Source organism: Leopardus geoffroyi, chromosome A1, assembly GCF_018350155.1.
Source record: "Leopardus geoffroyi isolate Oge1 chromosome A1, O.geoffroyi_Oge1_pat1.0, whole genome shotgun sequence".
Lineage (NCBI taxonomy): Eukaryota > Metazoa > Chordata > Mammalia > Carnivora > Felidae > Leopardus > Leopardus geoffroyi.
Window position 1 is genome coordinate 49,907,832 of NC_059326.1, and position 24,139 is coordinate 49,931,970.

At 42.4% G+C, this 24,139-nt stretch overlaps 2 protein-coding genes across 12 annotated transcripts in view; one reads left to right on the top strand and one right to left on the bottom strand.

Annotated features, from left to right (window-relative positions):
• The window catches only part of TBC1D4 (TBC1 domain family member 4), a 196,421-nt gene extending 175,136 nt beyond the window's left edge, over nucleotides 1-21,285 (bottom strand). For all 11 annotated transcript variants that reach the window (XM_045479378.1, XM_045479367.1, XM_045479357.1 and 8 more), the window contains exon 1: nucleotides 20,229-21,285. In XM_045479378.1, the coding sequence (XP_045335334.1) occupies nucleotides 20,229-20,720 (492 nt within the window). In that variant the 5' untranslated portion in view covers nucleotides 20,721-21,285. The remainder of the gene's footprint in view (nucleotides 1-20,228) is intronic.
• The window catches only part of UCHL3 (ubiquitin C-terminal hydrolase L3), a 100,113-nt gene continuing 96,022 nt past the window's right edge, over nucleotides 20,049-24,139 (top strand). The window contains exon 1 of the mRNA XM_045479419.1: nucleotides 20,049-20,303. The gene's annotated coding sequence lies outside the window, so the exon portion shown is untranslated. The remainder of the gene's footprint in view (nucleotides 20,304-24,139) is intronic.

Sequence of the window (24,139 nt, forward strand, 5' to 3'; positions counted from 1 at the left end):
TGATCCTGTTTCCCATGAACTTTCTGCCATTCTTTTACCTCAACAATCTCCCTACTGACCTCCACCGCTACCCTATCTCCTGTCACAATCTGCCCCTGCTGCAATTCCTCACTTTCCACACATCCCCCTAATTACCAGCTTACACATTCAGCACACCTGCTCTCACCAGCAGGCCCTGGGTTTGTCACACTCAGTGATTCCCCCCAGGCCCAGCAGGAAGCAGGGAAGGAGGGATAGAACTGCAGCCATGTTACAAAGTTTGGGGTAGAGCCAAATTCACGCCTTCGGTTTTTCACCAGCCTAGGGTAAGCATTGCCTTAGCTTCAAGGCCATCTTCATTGCGCTAGTTCTCTGTGTCCAGTTCTCAACTGTAAATGTTTCTGCCTTTCTTTCCCATCCCCCAACACTGATCTGATACCGGTTCATTCCCAGTTTCCTTTTGGCTAATCTGATGTCTGATTCCTTACCTTTATCTTCTCCAAATGCATTTCTGATTGTTTGGTTTCACTCTCTACCAGTTCCCTCATGAAGGTGTGTGTTTACGCCTGCCCACCACAATGGAGTGATAACAACTTAATAATAATAATAGTAAGAGCAACAAATTATTATCTTGTGCTTCCTTTGTTGCATGCATTCAGCTTTTTTTGAATTATCTCACTTCTTTTTTCATAATCCTGTGAGATAGGTACTAACATTATTCCTACTTTATAGAAGAGGGGGAGAAACTTAGAGTAAGTTATTTGCAAATGCTTCCAATTCTATCTAGTCTTTACTTTCTTTTCTTTCTTGCTTTTCCTCCTCTGAAACACATGCATACACTCTATCTCACTTCCCTATATCTCTTCTCTTCTGTATAAATCTAGCATATTTCATCCAATTCTCTATTGACGACCTATATCCTTTCTCTGTGTTCTTTTTCTTAAAACAGTGGTAGAACCATTCCCTGTTTTTAATTATTTAACATTTTCCCTGCGTGTCTTTTCTCTTACAACTGCAATATAAACCTCTCAAGGTCCAGGTCAAATGTCACACTTCTTATATGCCTGGCCACATAGCACAGACCCACTCAGGAAGAAAATACTCAAAAGTAACAACAGCAACAGCAAATATACAAATATATATTTGGTTGAAAATATTTCAACAAAGCCCATAATGAATGCCCCATACATATTAGTCATTGTGATAGATGCTAAAGATATAAAAATGACAACGTCTCTACTTTCCATGAGCTTACAAACTAGGAGTGGAGAGAGGCTTGCAAATAAACAGTAAGCATACTAGAGAACCACTGTAATAAAGTTATAAATAAGGAACATGGGAGAGCAGAAGCAACTTTCAAATAGGGGATGGGGATTGACAGAGAAGATTTTATAGGAAAAGAAGTGACTTTTAAGGGGTGTTTGTAGAAGTTATAAATAAGGAGCCTGGGGGAGCAGAAGCAACTTTCAAATAGGGGATGGGGATTGACAGAGAAGATTTTATAGGAAAGGAAGTGACTTTTAAGGGGTGTTTGTAAAGATTAGGAGACCACACTGGCAGGATACTGGATAAAAGGATATTCCCAACAAAAAGACCAGTGTGAACACAAAGATGTAAAAGGCCAACTGGGCATGAGAAATGCTGAGAAGTTCAGAGAAGGCTGGAAGACAGAGCTGGGGTGGAGGAAGGAGGGATAGAACTGCAGCCATGTTACAAAGTTTGGGTAGAGCCAAATTCACGCCTTCAGTGACTATCGTCTTATAGACTGGACACCAGCATTATGCAATATTAAGTTGCAATGATTCATGTTCCCATGAATAGTCAATATGATTTTTCATCATCATCTTCAATACCACCATGATTACTTAAGCCACCAGCTTACAAGCGTGCATCTAATACCGTACTATGTATTTGGGGGCAAGTGTGTGTCTGTACCACAGGAAGTAATCAGTAAAGTGATCAGGAGCTCATATCCAGTTTACCACTTTTTTTTTTTTTTTTTTTTTTTTTTAAGTAGGCTCCATGCCCAGAGTGAAGCCCAATGCGGGGCTTGAACTCACCATCCCAAGATCAAGACCTGAGCTGAGATCAAGAGTCAGACTCTCTACTGACTGAGCCACCCAGGCACCCCTCATTTTACCACTTTTTAAAACTATTTTTCCCCACACCTGTTAGAATCTATGATACATAATGGCATAAAGAAATGCAAATAATGGCTAAAAAGAATAAAAGGTTTAAAGACCATGTTTATTTGTTCTTCGCCATATCCCAGAAAGGACTCCAACTGAAGGAATATCTGTGGATTTCAATTACTATATGTTCTCAAACTCCCATTTCCACATATAATGGAGCTGTAAATGTCTCTAATACTACACCTTCCAAAATTACTAGGTGCTGTAAACCTGCCAGCTCTACGAAGATGTTTCTTCAAAGTGGCATTATATTTCTGAGCAACTCGGAAATCACCATGGAACCATTTTTTTTTAATTAACTTGGCTAAACCCATAAATGCCATATTCTTTACAGGAATTTAAGAGTGACAGAAAAACCATTAAAATCTCCTAATCACTAAGTTCTTTATCTCCTACACACAAGTAGGTGTATTGATTTTAAAAAGTCAACAGATTGAGCAACACTTCATTAAAGAACAAAAACCTACAAAAACCATTAACTATCTATTATTTTCCTCTAAACTCTAGAACCAGGCCCTGAAGCTTCCACATTCCTGGAGACTAAGTCCAGATCTCATGTCAGGTAATATGAAGTGCCCCAGAAATGTATATTCTCTCAACAGCTTCCTCTCATAATTAAGGCAAACTTCTGCTACTCCCACTGTTTAACCCTTTTTGTAGAAATCACTTAAACCTCTTTTTCCCCAGCTGCTAACTTGAGAATTTTACACTTGGTTGGCCTCAGCCAATATTTGTTAATGGCCGTGGTGGAGCTGATAACAAAGGTGGTGAGAAGGAAATTCAAACACTCTGACAACTGCAAGATAGTCATGGCTTCCACTGCCTAACACACAACCAAAAATCGTCTTCTAAAAATCCTCTCTGACACCATTTTATTTTTTTTCTCAGATGAACAAATTTTTCAATAGAAAAGCCACTTCAATTATGGACAGCAAATTGAATCAAAGGAACAAACGCAAATGTGTCCAAATATGATACCTCCAAAATAAATACGCAAAGAGAAGAATGCTATATTTACACCTTCCTTTCTTTCTGGGGAAGTCAACTCAGAAACCTATCTCTCCCCAGGTAAAAGAGTTAATTTGTTGCCTCCTTCCAGGACTTAATGTTCTCCTTCCCTCATTCATAAACCTATGAAGGTCCAGGGCTGGGGAAGGGAGGGAACATGAGGCAAAGCAGAACTCAGTTTCCCTCAAAATGCCTAAAGCATCATTTTCCAAAGCTGAGAGCATCATTACCACCTAGGGTAAATTGCCTGGCTGCCAATGCAACCCCAAATGACCATAAATAAAGCCTTAATTATATTAATTGGAGCAATTGCTTCCTGCTGAGCATCTCATTATTTGGGGGCCCTGTCTCAGCCTTGGAGCCAGTCCCCTCCCTCCTTGGCTTGCCCCAACACAGACATCTCACTTCTGCACTGCTTATAACACTGCTCCTAATTATGCTTCGGTATGTCCTTGGCCCATTTCTTCTCACTATCTGACAACAGATGTCATCTGCGGCTATTACCTAGCTTTGACAGAGCATGGGTAGTAACATCCATGCAGTAACTCGAGAACATAACCTATGATTCCAGGCTGATCTACCACTTGATTGTTCATGGAATTTACCCAGCTCCTGACATGTAAAGTGATATTTTAGCAGCTGTTTAAGTAACAGATGTTCTAATAACCACCAAACACCTAAACATTGTGTAACTGTTAAGACACTCTCAATATTGCCAATATGCCTCCAGTCACAGGCAGCTTTTGGCTCTCACTGTAGAAAGAAAACATGTAACGACGTGACTAGAGGTAGTATAAGAAGCCGTGGTATCCCCATGGCAGCTGGGGCATTTTAACAACACCATGCTGTGGCTACTCCTATGGTTCGCGCGGTGTCCTGAGCTTAAGTTAACGGACAGTGGTTCCTGGAGTTGCTAATTAAAAGTCAGGTACAGGAAGGGGCGTTGCATCCCTGATTGCAGTGATTTCCCAAATTAGCTGCATGTAAGTGCCAGGCTGGTTCCCAGTTCTTCAACAGATCCCCCCATCTCACCCTAGAGACTCTGAGTCAACATATCTGATAAACATGTACACTTCTCTTAAACTCTGCACGACGCTCTGATGTGCAATCGGGTTGGAAAACACCCACAGAGCACCGTCTGCACCCCTGCTGAAGCTGTGGTTTCAATGGCCCCGTTGCTGGTAAAACTGGTTGGCAATGGTTTAGAAATCATAATTACTGATGGAAGGAAGTCATTTCTCTGAGTATATTCAGTCAGAAAAAGTGTGTAAATCACTGCTAACACCCGGCATTCTCAAATGAGAACTCCTGATTTTTACCCCTGAAACCTACTTCTCCCCTAGTCTTCCAACCAGCCTTCCTCATATCTACAAATGTTATCAAACTCACCCATCTGTAAAAGAAAGAAAGACAGGAAGGAAGGAAGGAAGGAAGGAAGGAAGGAAGGAAGGAAGGAAATCAGCAAACTTAGGAATCATCCTTAATAGTCACGTCCACAAGAAGCCTTCTCTGACTCATCTCTTACTTTTGGCTGTAAGAAGCAAAAAGCTCAACTCAACTCACATAAACTGAAAAAGTGTGCAGGCAGGTGCTAATCAGGTTGTTCATACCAGAGTTCAGATGCAGTTTTCCAGGGGTCCCCAGACTGCCCTCCTCAGTTTCTTTATCACTCTGGTAGTGAAATAACTGTAACAGTTTCAGGCTTTAAATCTACACAACAACCACCAAGGAGAAAGCTTTCTTAGGAGTCCCAGGCAACTTTCTCTCCTCTTGCACTGTCACAAACTGACACGTTCCCTTATCAACTGGCTTGAGACAGGATTCTTGGACAAATCAGAAGCATTTCCCACCTTGGGGCTGGGACCAGCTTTCCTGTGGCATATGGGCTGACTGGCAGAGGGAGAGATAACTGAAGAAAATATAAGATTTTATTAAGTAAAGAGAGCTGGAGAATCTATTACACAACCCAATCTAGAGTTAAGTTTTCTCCTCTTATTCTCTCATATGACCACATTCTTTTTCTTCATAGCCCTTATTACAATTCCAGGCAATATTTACAGAGTACTTATTACATGGCACTGTTCTAAATGCTTTATTTGAATGGATTCACTTAATCCTCACAACAATGCTATCAGGCCCATATTACACATGAGGAGTTCAAGGTACAGAGGGGTACAAGAACTTGCCCTGGACCGTGGAGCCCACCCGTGGTACAGCTTTGGGCCCCAGAAGTGAGATTCTAGAACCCAGGCACTCAGAAATGACGTCGTGCAGTTCTTTTTGCCTCACTCCTCCACAAAACTGTGAGATACATGAAGCAGGGAATGAATCTGTTTTACAAACTACTCCGTGTCGGTGTCCAGTGCAATACCAGGTGCACAGGGAACATTCGATTCATCTAATAACTGAACAAATGAATAAATAGGCAGTTGAAGGAATGAGTGAGTGAATGAATGAATGACTGAGGTAATGAACAAAGGAACAACTAGAAAAACCATGACCCAGACTAACAGCTTGTTCATATTGTACGATTAATTACAGAAGAGTGGGGTCCAGACCTTCAATTTCCTGTGTCAAGTGTGGCTTCTCTAGCTGAAAGCCTCTTATCTCTCTTCCACCTGGTCACACCTGCACAGCCAATAATAAATGGTCTTTTCTCCTTGGCAATGAAAACTCAAGCAGGAACCACTCGCTTCTTTTGAGACAGATTACACATGAACATGTTCAAAACACCTGCATTTACCTTACCTGCAGTAGACAAACATTTTGTTCACTGAGGATAAGAATCAAAACCTGAAAACATGCACAAAGCCCTTCAGAGTACATCATCAGGTACTGAGGAAATGTAACAAATATTTTTCAAATCAACAATTTTTAGTAAACTCATCAGTTTGATAACTCATCACTTGATAAATGGAGATCTAAAGATATGTAAAGCGTTGCTGTGATTCTCTTTCATGATGGCAGCATGACATTTGAAAACAAATCATCTGGAAAATATAAGCAGCTAAGAAAAAATTACAGGGCATATGTATGTCAGTTCCCACTGTCCGGAATTAATTCTGCTCTCAGAAAAGAAATCATAGCGGGGCGCCTGGGTGGCGCAGTCAGTTAGGCGTCCGACTTCAGCCAGGTCATGATCTCGCGGTCCGTGAGTTCGAGCCCCACGTCGGGCTCTGGGCTGATGGCTCAGAGCCTGGAGCCTGTTTCCGATTCTGTGTCTCCCTCTCTCTCTGCCCCTCCCCCGTTCATGCTCTGTCTCTCTCTGTCCCAAAAATGAATAAACGTTGAAAAAAAAAAATAAAAAAATAAAAAAAAAAAAGAAAAGAAATCATAGCAAAATCATAGTAAACAAGGTTTCCAGAGAAACTATTAATTGGTACAATCAGATGCATACAAAAGCTGTTACACTGACTGGTTCCTAGGTAAATGGGGTAATGTATTGTGACTCAAATCCAGCACTAACAAATAACAGTTCCCATACTCAACATGTACAGTTCAGCTTCCCCCTCTACAGAGGTGACTTTACAGTTTATCCTCCATTCCAGAAGAAAAGAAAACCACCTTCCTAAGTGGGCAAACATGTTTACCTTTTGCCTTAATAAGCAGCTATGACAACTGTTTCAGATAATGTGCACTTAGCAACATCCACATCTTCAATGGACATACTGATGGAAAGCAGGTTTTCAAAGATAATTTTTAATAAAAGACAACGATAAAACAGAGACGCTCATTTAAAAAACACAGGCTGGCTCATCACTGGAGCAAAATGGAATCTCTTACCCCATGCAAGGGACCAAAAGTTTAAGAAAAATCTGGAGATAAATAAAGCTCAAAGAAAGGCAGATTATGCCTAAAGGTAATGAAAGAGTCAGAAAAAAATACCCGCTTTGAGGAAGAGGCAGAGGGCCGATACTTATAAAGGCAAATAACTGGCACTTTTAATTCTTCCTGGAAAAATAAAGCCATCTTTCCTTTTGTTGTTTTCTTTAATTTTTTTAATGTTAATTTATTTTTGAGAAAGAGAGAGAGAGAGAGAGAGAGAGAGAGAGAGAGAGAGAGAGAACAAGCGGGGGGAGGGGCAGAGAGAAAGAAGGAGGCACAGAATCTGAAGCAGGCTCCAGGCTCCAGGCTTTCAGCACAGAGCCTGATGCGGGGCTCGACCTCACAGACTGTGAAATCATGACCTGAGCCAAAGTTGGAGGCTCAACCGACTGAGCCACCCAGGCACCCCTCCTTGTGTTGTTTAAACTAGAAGGCCAACCCATGGGAACACTGCAGAACATGAATACTATCTTACTGGTGGCTTGTTTCATGCCCCAGTGGCCACTGAAAACTATAATCAACCTATCAGTTGCTCTTATTATAAACATTACATAAAATGAGTACAAGGTAAGTAATTACTCTGTCACAAGGGCATGCTGTTTAAGCAAAGAAATCCAGAATACAATCCTACATCTTATTATCGGTCAATAATTCACTATGGACATTGGCCATGGTTTTTTTCATTCTCATCCCTGGCTTCACCCTGGTGGATCCCCTCTCCAGTTCCTCATTTCCCTTTCTGACTTAAAAAAAAAAAATTTTTTTTTGAACACCTTTTAGGCCTTCCCGGTCCTTTCTAGGAGAAGGCTTAAAAATCAGGGCCTTCAAAATTGGTTAATTTTAGATTTGGAAGTAAAAACTTACAGAAGCCATCCAAAGTATTGTATAACCAAATAGCTTTCCAAATGAGATCATACTTCCACTGAGAAGCCTAAATAACTGAACTGAACCAAAACTGAAGAATAATCCGATTATTGCAAGGATGTATTCACAATACCACTCATGCTAATCATCTTCCAGCTTCCCAAAAGTTTGACTCATGTTATTCAAAGAAAAGGTCATGGAGACACCTGTTCTCATGATGGAAGCTTTAGTAAACTTCCCCTGTTTTGATACGGGGGAAAAAAAGTCCATCTGAAATTAGTCGCTAATTTTTTTTCAAAAACTACACAACTTACTTATTTTTTTTAAATGCCTTCTTTATAATTCCATTTAATATTATAAGCAGTATGAAGTCTCTAAAATTATAAACAATCATAACAAAAAATAAAACTGCAAACAATACAATCAATACTTGTTAAAGTTAACAACTAAAGGCAACATATATGGGAACACACGCACATCCTTGCAAACAGACTTTAGACTCTCCGTGGCAGATCTGAATTCCTTGAGGGCAGGTACTGATTTCCTAATTTCAATCTGTTGAAATGAGTCTCTATTATAGAACTAGGTCCCGGGCACGCAACCATGAGCAGACAAGAGCTATCTCCCTATGAAACTTACATTCTAGAGATGGAGACATACCTCCAGAAAGTGTTTTTTTTTTAATTAATTTAGGGGCGCCTGGCCAGCTCAGTCGGTAGAGCATGTGACTCTTGATCTCAGGGTCGTGAGTTCAAGCCCCACATTGGGTGTGGAGCCTATTTAAAAAAACCTGTGATGTGTTAGTGCCAAAAGGAAAACAAATAAAGGGCTGAGACAGAAGTGATAAACTGGGATGCCTATCTACTTTAGATAGAGAGAGGGTCATTAGAGGCCAATCTGACTTAGTGACATTTGTGATTTAGGCAAAGAACTGAGACCCGAGAAAAAGCTAATCTAGCAAGAATAGGGACCACACATGCAAAGGCTTTTAAAGTGAGCCAGGAGTGAAGCTTTTTTTTTTTTTTTTTTAATTTTTTTTTTTCCAACGTTTATTTATTTTTGGGACAGAGAGAGACAGAGCATGAACGGGGGAGGGGCAGAGAGCGAGGGAGACACAGAATCGGAAACAGGCTCCAGGCTCTGAGCCATCAGCCCAGAGCCCGACGCGGGGCTCGAACTCACGGACCGCGAGATCGTGACCTGGCTGAAGTCGGACGCTTAACCGACTGCGCCACCCAGGCGCCCCGAGTGAAGCTTGTTTAAGGACAGCTAAAGTGTGGAACAGGAGCTGGAGAGCAGCAGTCTGAGCTGGAAAGACTAACTGAACCTAAGGAGGAATTGGCATATTATTCTGAGTGCAAAGGGAACCTGATCAGGTTTGCATTTTACATGCACCATTCCTGCGGCTCCATGGAAGAAGCCTCTAACCAGAGAAAAAGAGCAGAGCAGGGAGAACAGCTGAGAGGAGAAAAGTCCCAGCAAGAGATCACTGGGGGGTCACACCTGTGTGGTGGCAGTAGTGATGGAGAGAGCTGACATACTAAAACTAAGTTTTAGAGGCAGAATCAACATGACGTCCTTCCAGTACTGTAACTGGGGAGTGAAAAAGAAGGACTCAAATATGATTCCCTGGTTTACCAGCATCAGCCTCTACATATTCAAGTGTGGATGTCAAGTAAGCATTTTAGATACTGAAAAAAGCTGGAGCTCAGAGCAAGAGCTGGGCTATATTGATAAATGTGGGGGCCATCCATAAAAATTTATGAAGTAGGTTTTAGAAAATGCATGAAGTTTGGAATCCTAGACCTGCTACTTGCTAGCTTGTGTCCTTAGGAAGATTACAGACTTAGTTTTCTCACCTATAAAGTGGGGATTAAAAAAAAAAAAAAAAAAAAAAAACTAGTTTAGAAGGATTGCCTAGAGCAGATGTCAGCAAACTTCATTTGCAAAGGGCTAAGTAATAAAGATTTTAAGTTTGGTGGCCATAGAGTCTCTGTCCAAAATACTCAATACTGCCACAGTAGCACAAAAGCAGCCACACGCCATATGTAAACAGATGAGTGGAGATGTGTTAAAATAAAACTGTATTTACGAAACTAAGGCCAAAGTTTACCAACCCTTGGTCTAGAACAGTAGTTGTCAAAGGTAATCCTGTACCAGCAGTATCAACATCACCTGGGAACTTGTCAGAAACACAAATTCTGGACCTCACCCAAGGCTCACAACTCAGAACTCTGGGGGTGGGGATCCAGCAACCTGTCATTTTCACAAACCTTCCAGGTGATACATGTTAAGGTTTGAGACCCCATGGTCAAGAAATAGATAAATATATATTGGTTAGCAATATCATTATTATTGATAATATATATCAATTATTATTATTAACCTGGCTCCTAGAAGCTTAGAGTATAATTCCTGACACAGAACCAAATGCTGGATAATTGTGGTAGATCAAGCAAAAGAGAGACAACAAACTGTTAAGGTATAAGGTAGGCTTGGGACACCTGGGTGGCTCAGTTGGTTAAGCATCCACATTCAGCTCACATCACGATCTCGTGGTTCATGGGTTCAAGCCCCACATTGGGCTCTGTGCTGACAGTCCAGAGACTGGAGCTTACTTCAGATTCTGTGTCTCTTTCTTTCTCTGCCCCTCTCCTGTTCTCTCTCTCTCTCTCTCTCTGTCTCTCAAAAATAAATAAACATTTTTAAAAATTCTTCTAAAAAGATATAAGTTTGGCTTAGGTAAGAATACTTGGGAAATCAAAGACTTTTTATATATTCTTTATTCCAAAGAACTCCTATATTTTCTCATATAATTAGGGCACATATAATTTAGTCTTGCTCACAATCCACTTGTCAAAATAAGTAATACAATTGCAAATATATATCTCCAACCTAACTTCCAATAGGAAAAAAAGGGTTTAATGCTAATTAACTCCAAGATCCTTAGTGGCATATTACTAGCTATTAGTTTTTATTGCTATAACTAACACACTGTACTTACATGAACATAGAATAAAAAATTTATCAAATGCCATTTATTATTTTAACAGAATAATCTGACCTTTGAAAAAGGTTTAGGATCAATGGGGAAGTTAAATATAAAGGGCTGTGTCAAAAAATAGAATACGGGGCTCCTGGGTGGCTCAGTCGGTTGAGCATCTGACTCTTGATTTCAGCTCAGGTCATGATTTAGCCTCAGGTCATGATCCCAGAGTTGTGGGATCCAGCCCAGTGTCAGGCTCCATGCTGAGTGTGGAGCCCGCTTAAGACTCTCACTCTCCCTGCCCCTCTCTACGGTTCAAGCACTCTCCCTCTCTCTGAAAGAAAGAAAGAAATTAAGAAAGAAAGAAAGAAAGAAAGAAAAGAAAGAAAAGAAATAGAATATGACACCATCCATTTTCATATCGCTTTTAATATTTCCATTATAACCAGAGATATGCTTATATTGAGGCATACTGAACATGCCTCGAATTAGATAAAAGAATTATTTTTGAGGGGTGCCCATCTGGCTCAGTCAGTAGAGCATGCAACTTTTGATCTTAGGGTCATGAGTTTGAGCTTCATGCCGGGTAAAGATTACTTAAAAAAATAATAAATAAACTTAAAAAATATATAAGTATTGGTGAACATAGAAGGGTCATGCCCACTACCACCACTAGGCTATGTTCATGTCACCAGGCTTTTCAAACTCCCAAGTGAAAACTAAAATAAAATTAGTACATAATGGTTAACAGCCTTGGAAAAGGGCAAGGGCCAGACACCAGATCATCTCTCAGAAGAGGGAAAACTAAATTCCACAATTGAAAAACAATTCAATCAAGCAGCCAGTGCACAATATTTAAAGAGTTGGGCAACAGGCACTGGCTGGTGTTCAGAGCAAGCAGCAGGATTGAGGAGGGCCAGCACAGAGTAACGAGGTACCCCAACAGGCACAGAGCATGCTACTATAGACCTGAAAGGAAGAAATATTTAGAAACCAAGCAAGAAGGCCATCAGTTTAATTTTAGGTATACTCAGGAAAATCTCTCGGGGTGCCCAGCTACTGAGAATTAAATGGCTGAAACCAGGGCAAGAGGTTAATTGAAAAAGCTGGGAGCCGTTTAGGGCCTGAAAACAAATTAGCTTATTGGTTTATAAAAGGTCTCGGTCATAAATGTAGTTTTCCAAATTATATAACCTATTACTGAAAACGTTTATGAAGATACAACTGTGAGAGGCAAAAGAATGCCCCATTTGCTCAACCAGAAGTACAGTTTGACTTAGAAGCTAAAATTGATAATAAACTACTCAAAAGTTACATAAAATTGATAGTACAAAGTTCCATGGTTCTAACTTTGAGAACTTTAGAAATGCATGTAAAAATTCACAACAGTTTCAAAGTGGAAACTATTGAACTAGTTAACTAAAATAAAAGAACTGAAGCAGCAAATTTAGGCTTCTATATTTAGCCGGGAAAATCCCATTACTTGGAGATCCTCTTTCCAACCCAACCTCTTACAAGAAATTAAACTTGGAAGAGATCAGTAACTTAAAAAATAGTAACCCCCATATCCTTTTGGCAGGGCTGCCAAAACCTGTGTTAGATTATCTGAAATTAAACCTACCAAAATTTTAATCCCATATTTTTTCCCTTTCTATTTTGTGATTATGGATTATCAGGAATACATTAAATAACATCCAAACGCTTAAACCTAGAGTTTTCCAAACTTAAGGGTTGTTCAGTATCCTTTCAAAGGTAAACGAAGAGGCTAACATCATTATTTTACTGTTACTTTATTTAAATATGTTCACAAAATCTAAATATAAACTTCATGTGCTTATAGCTCTAGTTCTTAAACAGATCTAGAATCAAAATCAATTTTCAAAATCCCCATAAACACACATATAAAGCCAGTAACATTTATACTAACATGTGAGGTGAAAGATATACTAATCAGCTTGATTATGGTAACCCATTTCATTTGATATAAAAACATCACATTGTCCCTTTAAATATACACAATTTTTATTTGTTAATTATACTTCAATAAAGCTGAAGAACAAAATAAAATAAAACTACTGTATTTTAAAAAAGTGACAGTGTAAAAGTTTATAATACTAACAACTAAAAACTCATTTTTCAACAACTGAATTCTACAGTAAAAGGAAACAGGCTTTAGAATCTGCCTGGACTATTACAAACCTTGTGTCCTTGGGGTAACAATGTAACCTTTCTGTACCTCAGTTTTCTCACCTGTAAAACAGGAGGAATACTGGTACCTACTTGGCACAGTTACTGTAAAGATAAAATGTGAGGGGCGCCTGGGTGGCTCAGTCCATTAAGCACCTGACTCTTCATTTCAGCTCAGGTCATGATCTCACAGTTCGTGAGTTCCAGCCCTGCATTAGGCTCCACGCTGACCGTGTAGAGGCTGCTTGGGATTCTCTCTCCCTCTTTCTCTGCCCCTCCCCTGCTAAAGCTCTTCCACACGTGTTCTCTCTCTCTCTCTCTCGCTCTCGCTCTCGCTCTCTCTGTTGAAACAAATTAACTTAAAAAAATAAAAAAGATAAAATATGATAACCTGGAAAAAGCACTAAGGTAGCTACCATCACCGAGCAAGAGCTCAATAAACATTAGCTTCTAAGGAAATGCATTGAAAAGCTACTCAGATAGACATGGAATGATGTATGTAGTATCACGTTATAACCTTAAAGTAACAAGCCAATGACATCCTTAGTTGATGCCCCCTAATGAGTTAATGTTATATAGACCATATTTCCAGCAAAATCTTTTTCTTGCTCAATAATTCTTAATATACTATTAAATTAAATTATAATCAATCTGTCCCTCATCTTACAAGGGGCTACGTCTAAGTAAGTAAGTGCATGTTGACTTGGTTCAGACATGTCAACATGGCCCAAATGAGATGGGACTCTAAAACAATCACCCTGATGATTTTAACAAAGTCCCTGGGATTGAAAACCAAAACTGAGTAAACATTGTTTGCAATAATTATTCAGCATAGCCATCATCTTACTCACCAAACCGTCAACTCTATTTCTTTTTGCCTGGTTTTCTTAACAGCCAATATATCAAACATGCTGAATGCTGTTACTTCTCTGGATGCAAACAAATGAAACTTTAGTTTTTGCAAAAATCTTATCATAATTTAACATTGGGATGTACTCCTAAAAAACTGTCTATTCCAGGAGCACCTGGGTGGCTCAGTTGGTTAAGTGTCCGACTTCAGCTCAGGTCTTGATCTCGTGATTCATGGACTGGAGCCCCGCGTCAGGCTCTGTGCTGACAGCTCAGAGTCGCGAGCCTGCTTCGGATTCTGTGTCTCATTCTCTCTCTGCCCCTCCCCCACTTGTGCTCTGCCTCTCTCTCTCAAAAAATAAATAAATATAAAAAAACTTTTTTAATTGTTTATTCCATCTGCAGAACTTAAAACTTTGGCTTGAAAGGTAAAGTTTTCATCCAACATATGGATAGTCTGAGGATACCTGGCAGAATAATGTTTATCTTGGGCAGATATGCAAAGCTTTAAGCTAGACATTGAAGAGTTCCTTAAAAATCTGCTATAGTCAGATTTTATCCCTCCTCACACTCATCTTGAACTTTCAAGTCTGAGTACAACTGCAAAAATAACCAAGGAAACAGAAGTGGTCATATAACCCAACAAATGGATAAAATCTTTGAGGGCAGTGGATCCTCAAACTGTGGTCCCCAGGCCAGTAGACTGAGCATCACGTGGGAACTCGTTAGCATCAGAAAGTGAGTGCAGGGGTGCCTAGGTGGCTCAGTTGGTTAAGCATGTGACTTCGCCTCAGGTCATGATCTCACAGTCCATGAGTTCGAGCCCCGCTCTGTGAGTTCGAGTTCGGGCTCCGTGCTGACAGCTCAGAGCCTGGAGCCTGCTTCAGATTCTGTGTGTCCCTCTCTGACCCTCCCCCGTTCATGCTCTGTTCTCTCTGCCTCAAAAATAAATAAACATTAAAAAAAATTAAATTGAAAAAAAAAGAAAGAAAGTGAATGTAGTGCTTTAACAAGCCTTCCAGGTAATTCTGATGCATACTCACGTTTGGGAACCAGAGCTCCGGCTTATGATAAACAAGTTCTGATACTGAACGGTCTCAATATTCATTATAACTAACACTCCCTCACAACTGGGAGGTTCTGGGCACACATTTTTACCTTTCCCCCAGATATCAAAGTCAAGATTCTACCATGGAGCCAGGGCAAATTAACCTCCAACTCAGATCAGGAGGAGGAGAAGGCACACACACACCCAAGAAAAAAACTATAGCAAACACGAAAGGAGAGAGAGCTGCCTGTCTAGAATGGCACAGTCTACTCAGGAGGCAAGGAGAAAAATATGAAAACTTCCAGATTGCTATTCCTCCAGTTTCCTGACTAGTATATTCCCATCCCTCAACTATGAGTAAGAATTTCTGAGAAATGACCTTTTGAAAAATACCAACAAAAGTAAATTGAAAATCGGTTACCTGAATAAAGCTCAGAAAATGCTAAGTGTTTAAGAACAACAACAACAAAAGTATAAATTTAAAGGACTTAGAGCTGGAAAAAAACTGGTGGCAAGTTCTTTCTTTTTTTAATGTTTATTTATTCTTGAGAGAGAGAGAGACAGAGACAGAGACAGAGCACAAGCGGGGAAGAGGCAGAGGGAAAGGGAGACACAGAATCTGAAGCAGGTTCCAGGCTCTGAGCTGTCAGCACAGAGCCTGACGTGGGGATCAAACTCACGGACTGTGAGATCATGACCTGAGCTCAAGTCAGAGGCTTAACCGACTGAGCCACCCAGGCACCTTGCTGGCAAGTTCATTTTTAAGAATTTTAAGAACACAATTTATAAAATCTCCTTGAAATTACATTCTTTCAAGCTTCAATAAATATTTACATTAAAAAATCAACAAAAATTAAAGTAATAAGGTTTTTGTTTTTAAATGGTTGCTCAGTCTATACTTAGGGAATATAATTTTCATGCAGAGTCTCATGCTAATGATAATTCACCTCTTTAATCTCTGGCAATATTTATATAAACACTAACAACTGTTGATTTTTTATATGGTAAAATAGATATAACATGATGCAATTTTTGCTTTTTAATTGGAAAGTTAAGATAATGCTATATAGTCTCTTTCTGAAAGTAGATAAAGATAAAAATTTGAAGAATATTAGGGACCTACCCTAGGTCTTAGAGAATCACATATTCTTAGTTCTTCAACCAGTTTTAAGTCTATAGCTCAATTTATTCCAATGGGAGTTTTAAACTAACATATAGTTAAGTACTTTTACTAGTTGAAATATCGAAATTTGGCCGAAATAAGGCTGACATTCCTCCTGTGCAAGACCACACAGGCTTGAATAAATGGGAACCAATCTGCACAGGCATATATTTGATCTAGAACTGGTTCATTTGCTCCTGACCTCCTCCTCTCTCTGCACCTGGGAGAAACAGTTCACTAGGCCATTCTGGCTGAGTGCTCCTTCAGACCCCACATCCTTAAATTGACTCTGACCCACCAAGAAGGTGTGGAGACAGAGGGCACATCACTATGGCAACTCTCCACAACAGATCCAAGCTGCTAGCATAGGACTCCCATCTCAGAAATCACATGTTGATCCATCCCCCAAAAGATATGTGAGCAGATACGGAAACCACAATCTTCCATCTCAGTGGCTGGGCTTGAACACAAACTGCCATTTAGCTGTGGTCACCGTATATCCTGGTCTTCCCTACACGGTCTAGGTTTATACTTGTTATGTTTGTGTAATTATTAGTGGTACCTCCTTTCTCAATAAAAAACACTCTAGATTAAACAATGAATTTTATGGCCTCCTCCAGAGAGGCCTATTTCAGGAAAGGGACAGGCATGAGAGACAAATGAGAGGCAAGTTTATTCATGGATGTTTGCAGGCCTACCGCTCTAGGCTACTTTCCATACTTTGTTCAGTGACTGGACACCTTTCAACAGTGATCTTAAAGCCCAACTAAATAATTCTCCACTACAAATGTAGAACTCAGAGGGTGTGCATGGGTGGCTCAGTCGGTTAAGCATCCGACTTCAGCTCAGGTCGTGATCTCCCGATCTGTGAGTTCGAGCCCCACATTAGGCTCTGTGCTAACAGCTCAGAGCCTGAAGCCTGCTTCAGATTCTGTGTCTCCCTTGCTCTCTTCCCCTCCCCCACTCATTCTCTGTCTCTCTGTATCTCTCAAAAATGAATAAACATAAAAAAATTATTACAAATGTAGAACTCGGATGCAAAACAAACAGTAGGTCTCTTTCCTTCTGATCTCAAAGGTGTCCAGAACCATCCAAAGCCTACTCTATGTGAGGCATACCACTAGATGATAATAATGTGAGGAATCCATCCCTTTAACCAGTTCAGCTGTAGAATCATCACTTCCGAGAATTTTACCTCTAAATTCTTCCCCCAAATGGCCCTAACTCTCCCTACTATGAGAGCCATACCAAATGGATTCAGATGCTCACACGGAAACGTGGCAAAAAGCGCACAGTGTCTGATGACTGCACTTGTCCATTCAACAAATGTTTATGAAAAAGATAGAAAGTGGCAGCCCTTAAATCTCTGAGGCCAAACCTCAGATGTGTTTTGTTTGGTCCAGATAGAAATCTTAAATGTTTAAAATAGTCGCTAATCCTTTAAAACATAAAGCCATATATAAAAATCCCGACTTCCACTCTTAGGATATCAGAAGCTCTGACAACACCAGGCCTGTATCTTTTTAATACAGTTTGCAACTGGTGCTGTGTAAGTAAGTCCTTAAGAAATGATGGCCACTGTCTAGGCCTCCACAGTCCTCACTCAACCATTCCCAGGCATTTGAGTTCGCAACCACTTACATACGGCTGGAGATAATCCTTAAGGGAACAACATCTGGCCTTTCAAATTAAGGATCCTCTGCCAGGATTCTCTATGTTCAGAGTAAACTGGAATCCATATCTTTAGATCAAAGACTTAACTGGGAAATGGCAATAAACAGGAAAAGTTGTTTTTTTTTTTTCTTTTATCAAAAGGACACATGGTTTCCACTGCTCCTACAGGATCAAAAGGGAGAAATGAGCCTAAGCATGTTATTATTTGTAAAATAATAGCACATTTAGCCTTAAACACCTAAATATATAATTAAGGTAAATAAAAGGGCATGTTTTTAATTGATCCCCTAACAATGAATCTGGGAGGGACTCAAAAGCCACAGTGAAGAATTCAAATTGCCATGACCCAACCCCCCAACATAAATAAATTTCTACTATCAGTGAAATTAGCAATGATGTATCATGTATCACATCTGAACAAAATGACTTCAACATAAAGTACCAAAAATCATAAAACATTCCTCAAAGTCCTGGAAAATGCAACTTCTTCCTCCTTACTGACAGAACAAAAAAAATCTTAATAAAAATGGTGAGAACTTTCAGACATAAAGAACTGCTGCACTCCCATTTTGACAGGGGTGAAAGCTAAAAATAATCTTGGAACACATAAGCACAAAGTGACGTTCACTTTAATCATGGTTGGGATGTTTAGATTATCTGTAAAAAGGTATCTGAACATACATCTAACAGTGTCATATATGTTAAAACTGCTCACTTCATAATGGGAGCTCTGGATGTGGATATTAATCTAGTTTATAAAATAACTGATTAAATCTAAGACAATAAACTTTCATTTTCTTCAATTCAGCTACAGGCCTTTGGTGAAAAATTACTGGTCTTTCAATTACAGTCACTAAAATAATGAACTAAGGGGAGTCCAACTCTGGATTTCGATTCAGGTCATGACCTCCGGGGTTTGTGAGATCCAGCCCTGCATGGAGCCTTGCATCAGGCTCCACAATGACAGTGTAGAGTTGGCTTGGGATTCTCTCTCCTCTCTCTGCCTCTCCCCTACCATGCTCCCGCCCACTTTCTCTCTCTCAAATAAATAAACGTGGAAAAAAATAACGAATTAAGGGCGAAAAAGCCTTATTTATAGGATGTTTTTCTTATTTCTTATTTTCTTATTTTCTTATTTATAGGATGTTTGTAGTTAATTTCCCAGCTACCAAAGGAACTGCCACGTGTTGCAACTGAGACTATATTTAGATCTAGATAACATGACTTTTCTAAAGAATCTAAGTACTTTGCAAACATCAAATAACTATTTTTAGAATAGCACTTTGGGGTTTATCATATAGTAAAAACGCTTTACACTTACTTTAAAACCAGTTTTCAAAGACATAATCACTGTCATAAGGTTTTGTTTAGATTCTTGTCGCCATTCAATAGAAAAGCGCGCCTGTTTTTAAGGAAGTAAAAAATGCACTGTTTGGTAACAGGCACCTCGATTTAGTAGACTTTGGGGAAATCTTAGAAAACAGATTTTGACCTCTTTTACGACACTGCTGTTTAAATCACCCAAGTTGATACTGATTCTGTCTCCAATGAGTGCATAAAAAATTGCAAAAGGAGGGGCGCCTGGGTGGCGCAGTCGGTTAAGCGTCCGGCTTCAGCCAGGTCACGATCTCGCGGTCCGTGAGTTCGGGCCCCGCGTCGGGCTCTGGGCTGATGGCTCAGAGCCTGGAGCCTGTTTCCGATTCTGTGTCTCCCTCTCTCTCTGACCCTCCCCTGTTCATGCTCTGTCTCTCTCTGTCCCAAAAATAAATAAACGTTGAAAAAAAAAAATTAAAAAAAAAATTGCAAAAGGAAAAAGTTTTCTTTCCACTCAACGAATCTAAACGCAGATTCCTATTCTGCTCGCTGATAATCTGACAGAGTCCGCTAACTTCTCCCTAAATCCCGCTCCGAAATAGCCTCCCAGCTCCCAGACCAGCAGGTGCTGTAGTAACTAGGACTCCATGGTCCAAGTGGGTTAAGGTGCAGAACTCGACCAAGACCGAGAGCGAGTGCAGGGCCTTTGGGAACCCGACACTCTTCCTTGTTTTACACACACACACACACACACACACACACACACACACACACACGGCCGGGTTTGCCATCTCCAGTCACACCCCAGACACCACGGTCCTCCCCAGACGCGCGCAGCTCGCTGCGTCCTCCTGTGGCGCACACTCTCCACGATCCCGGGACCACTCTCCGCCTCCTCCCCTCTCCCCTGCTCCTGCAAGGGTTTAATTCCCGCCGTCTTGCCGGCCCGCTAGCCCCGCACCCAAGCTCCCGACTCCTGGTCCTTGGGGCAGGAGGAGTGAACACTGGAGCGTGCCACGTGGAAGGCGCGCGCCAGGAGCCCTGACCACAGGTCCTTCCCGAGGGGTCCCAAAGCCTCCAGCCCTGCTCCTCCCCCCGGGTGTGCCAGACCCGCCCCCGCGCCTCCAGACGCCGTCTTGCCTGGTTAGGGTCTGTAGCGCGGAAAACGTGGCAGGCCATCTGCGACTCGGGGTCGTCTGGCTGCGCCTTGATCAGGTAGGCAAAGTAGGTGAGATCGTGGCTGTTGTGAATGAAGCGCGAGACGTGCTGTGCCTTGTGCTCGAAGATGAACACGGCCGGGTTGGGCTGCGCGGCCGCGGGGCCGACGCCCCCCGCGGCCCCGGGTGCGGGGACACAGCGCAGGAAGGGCGCGCTGAGCACCAGAAGCACCTCGCGGGCGGCCGGCGCCCCGCAGCCGCCCGCGTCGGGCTTCTGGCTGCGCCGCCGGATCTCGGCCATTAGCCAGGGCAGCATGGGCAGCGTGGTCCTGTGGTCCAGGCACGACCCCCCCACGTACCACAGACGGAACCGCTTGTCGCCCGGCTTCCCGGGGCCCGGTTGCGCAGGGGCGCCCGGTTCAGGCTCCAGGGGGTGCGGGAACGGCTCATCCTGAACGCAGCTGGGGGGCTCCATAACTCGCGCCTCTCGAAGGCACCGAGGCGGCCGGGTAGGCGCGCCGCGCCCCCAACTCTCGCGCCGAAGGCGCCGCCGAAACTGTGCCAACTGCCGCACCGGCGCCCGCGCCCGCGCCCGCTTTTGGCACGGCGAGACACCGAACTCCGCGCTTCAGCGGCCCTGCCCCATGCGGCACTTCCCCGGGCGAGGCTCGGAGACTCGGGCGGCGGGCACGGCGGGGGCGCCCCGCGGCCGGAGTGGCAGGAGAGGGCGGGTTAAATCGTCATCCTCCTTCCTCGGGCTAGCGCCGAGGGGCCGAACTTCCCCCTTCCTCCGCCGAGGGCCCCGCGCCGCCGCCGGCCGCCGCCTGCTCCAGCGCTGCAGAGCCGCTGCGGCCGCCGCGCTCGCCTCGGGCAGGCGGAGGGAGGCTGGCTGGGCGGGGAATGGGCTCTGGGCGGGCGGGGTGACTTGGGGCGGAGCTGACTCCTACCAGGGTGACCGGCTGTCACCTGGAAGGTCGGGGCCGCCGGGCTTCGGCGCGATCAGCCGTGCCTCAGGAAGGGCGTGCGAGAACTGTTCACTGGAAAATAACCAGACCCAAACGTGGCCACGCTGGGCCGCTCCCCCAGCCGTCGCCGCGGCCCAGCTCGCTGCTCCTCCTCCCGGCTGCTCCCGTCCCTCCCTCGCTCCTTCCTTCCTTCCAGGCTGCTACTTTAACCGAGCTGCTACCCCGCCTCCCGTCCAGCGGGCGGAGAGAGCCTGGCCCCTAAAAAGCTTTTCAGTGAAGCCACCTCTCCGCCTCTTCCTCCGGCCCCTGTGCCAGCCCGCCCTTTCAATCCGCCCCTGGGGCAGCGACCCCGCTGCAGGCCCGGCCACTGCCGGGATCGACTCGCCCTCTCCTTGGTCCCCGACGTCTCGGTCCTCCCGCGCGTCTCTGCTGCCCCCTGGAGAGGGGGCCCCCTCTCAAGAGGGCGTTGGGATTTCTGTTTTTTTGAACAGCATTTATTTGCGTGGCTTCAATTCCTTCTGAAGCCTGCGTAATAAGTTCTGAATCTTATTTCCAAACAGTATCCAAAAGAATCCTATTTTATTCATTCTACATACCTAGCTCAGAGGTGTAGAGATTTCTCACTCTTTTATGTGCAGTAATCTGTAGTTCCACGGAACTCGAAAGACATTTAAGGGATAATTTGATCATTCTAACTTTAAACCAGAAAGAAAAGTATTATTTTTTTCATTTGAGCAAATTAGATTCTCGTTCTTTTTACTCTTACTGAATTGTAATGAATTCGATAAGAGGTAAACAAAATAAAAGGGAAAGACTGTGAAAGTTCCCACCTCTCTCCAAAGTACTTACAGGAAGAATGGAAATCCAAAACCCAAAGGTTTCTCAGTGTTTTCAGTTTAATGATATTCTCACTTTCTGTAAAGCCTTGGAACTATTTTTTTATCCTATTTATGTAAGATGGCTATGGTCAATTGTCACTTTTCCTGTGTTCAATTTCTGGGTACATCCTGGTGATTTTATTGGAAATAAACATCCGAGCTCCAAGATGGAGACCTTATTAATTGTTTAGGTTTAGTCATTTGATTTAACCACTCTACCACTTTGTGCCAAATAGACCCATGTCCTCAAGAAGCAGTGAAAAGTTCTTGGAATGTAGATTGAAACCTTCTAGAACCTTACCAGTAACTCTCTTATTCAGATCCCATTTTCCTAGGCTACATATGTGGGATCCATAAAAGAGAGGGAAAAAAGATCAAAGATCTGGGGAGAGCATCGTTCCACCAAGTCAAACAGCTTGGGAGCTGGGATTGAGTTCGAAGTCCCAGCAGACCATTTCCTACTGGTCAAAGAAAGTGAAGCAATAAACTTGCACTCATTGATAGAAAAACAGAAGAATTGTCTTTTATCATTGCCTCCTGCTCTGAAAGCCTTTAGCCTTTTCTTTGTAACTTTTTTGTCATGCTTGTCTTAGTATGCATTGAGTATTATTACTGCTTACCAATATCTGATCCTCTCTGCATACCGATACAAGAGAAGGCAGCTCTTCTCTGCCCCTTAAAGTTGGGCACGGTCTTAAGACTTGTTTTGGCAGTGATGACTTGGGCTGCATCTTAAGCAGAAGGATTTAATTGCCAGTAGTCTCCACTCCAGCCCCCTTTCAGCTCCAGGGATCATCAAGGAAACATGTGCATATGGAGGCTGCTTGTAATCAATGCAGCCCAGAATGCTGAGCCAGCACAAAGAGGAGAGCTGTCCTGCAAGAAATATCTCCTGAATAGTCTTATAGGCATCACCACCTATGACATCCACCTTCCATCCAACCCAACATCTACTTTTTCCCCTACTCACACATCCAGACACCAGACATCACCTCCATCCCCAACCGCATACCGGGCTCACTCTCCATGGGGCTTCACAGGTGCCTTCCTCTCCCTATTGCTCTTCCTGTCGCTCCACAGCTTGAACTTCCCTCATCCTTCGCTACTTGAGTGTCCATTCATTAAGGCGCAACTCAAAAGTCACTCTTCTGTGAAGATGTTTCTCACCAATCCAGAGTTAGCAGGCTTCTCTTTGCTCTTTTTTAATGCATTCCTCTATTATAGCTCTTAACGCATTCTTTGTAATTCTCAAGTGATTTGTCTGTGTCCCCCACCACAAAGAGGGCATCTTGAGAGGGATTATTTTTTTGGCCCATATTTTCCTCCAGCAAGGTAGCCGACATGTAATAGGTTCTTAATAAATGTTGAATGAATGAACAAATGAATAGCAAATTAGAATTTAAGAACCCGAAGATTCAAATGAGAGTTTTAATATCATAGAGGTGATGTACCAAGTGATTTAGTTAGCTAATTTCATAAACATACTAAATGTATCTACCAGCTAATTATCAAGTACTAGAAAATAATAGGATGCCTCCCAACAGTTGTAATGGAGCTCCGAAGGAGTGGCAAATAGAGCGCAAGCATTCGTGACTGAATAAAATTTTGAGATAATAACAGGGTTTTCCCTCTATTGTTCCTTTGTTCCCTGTGACCTTCCCTCAGCCCGGGCAGCCAGGGCACTGCATCTCCTCTGCTCCAGTGGAAGGATGACACAGCAGAATACAGATAACAAAAGAGTCCATTCTTAGCCTTCAGGTTTCAAAAACTAAAGACTTGGCAAAGGCAAAAGATTTAGAGTATGTGCTCAGAGTCAGTTTCTCTTGCTCTAGATACTTAGAAAAGTTTCCCCAAACTTGGAAGATGGATATGAAGAAGGAATAAATAAGAGGTAACTACTAGGAAACCAAAATACAATGTATGACTTTCAAACCAGTAGAATATTTATCCATTTGGTGGAAAAGGGAAGGGAATGAAAAGAAGAAAACAACAATGAAACAAAAATAAAGTGTGATAAGTAGAAAACTGAAAACAGTATGGCTGCAGTAACT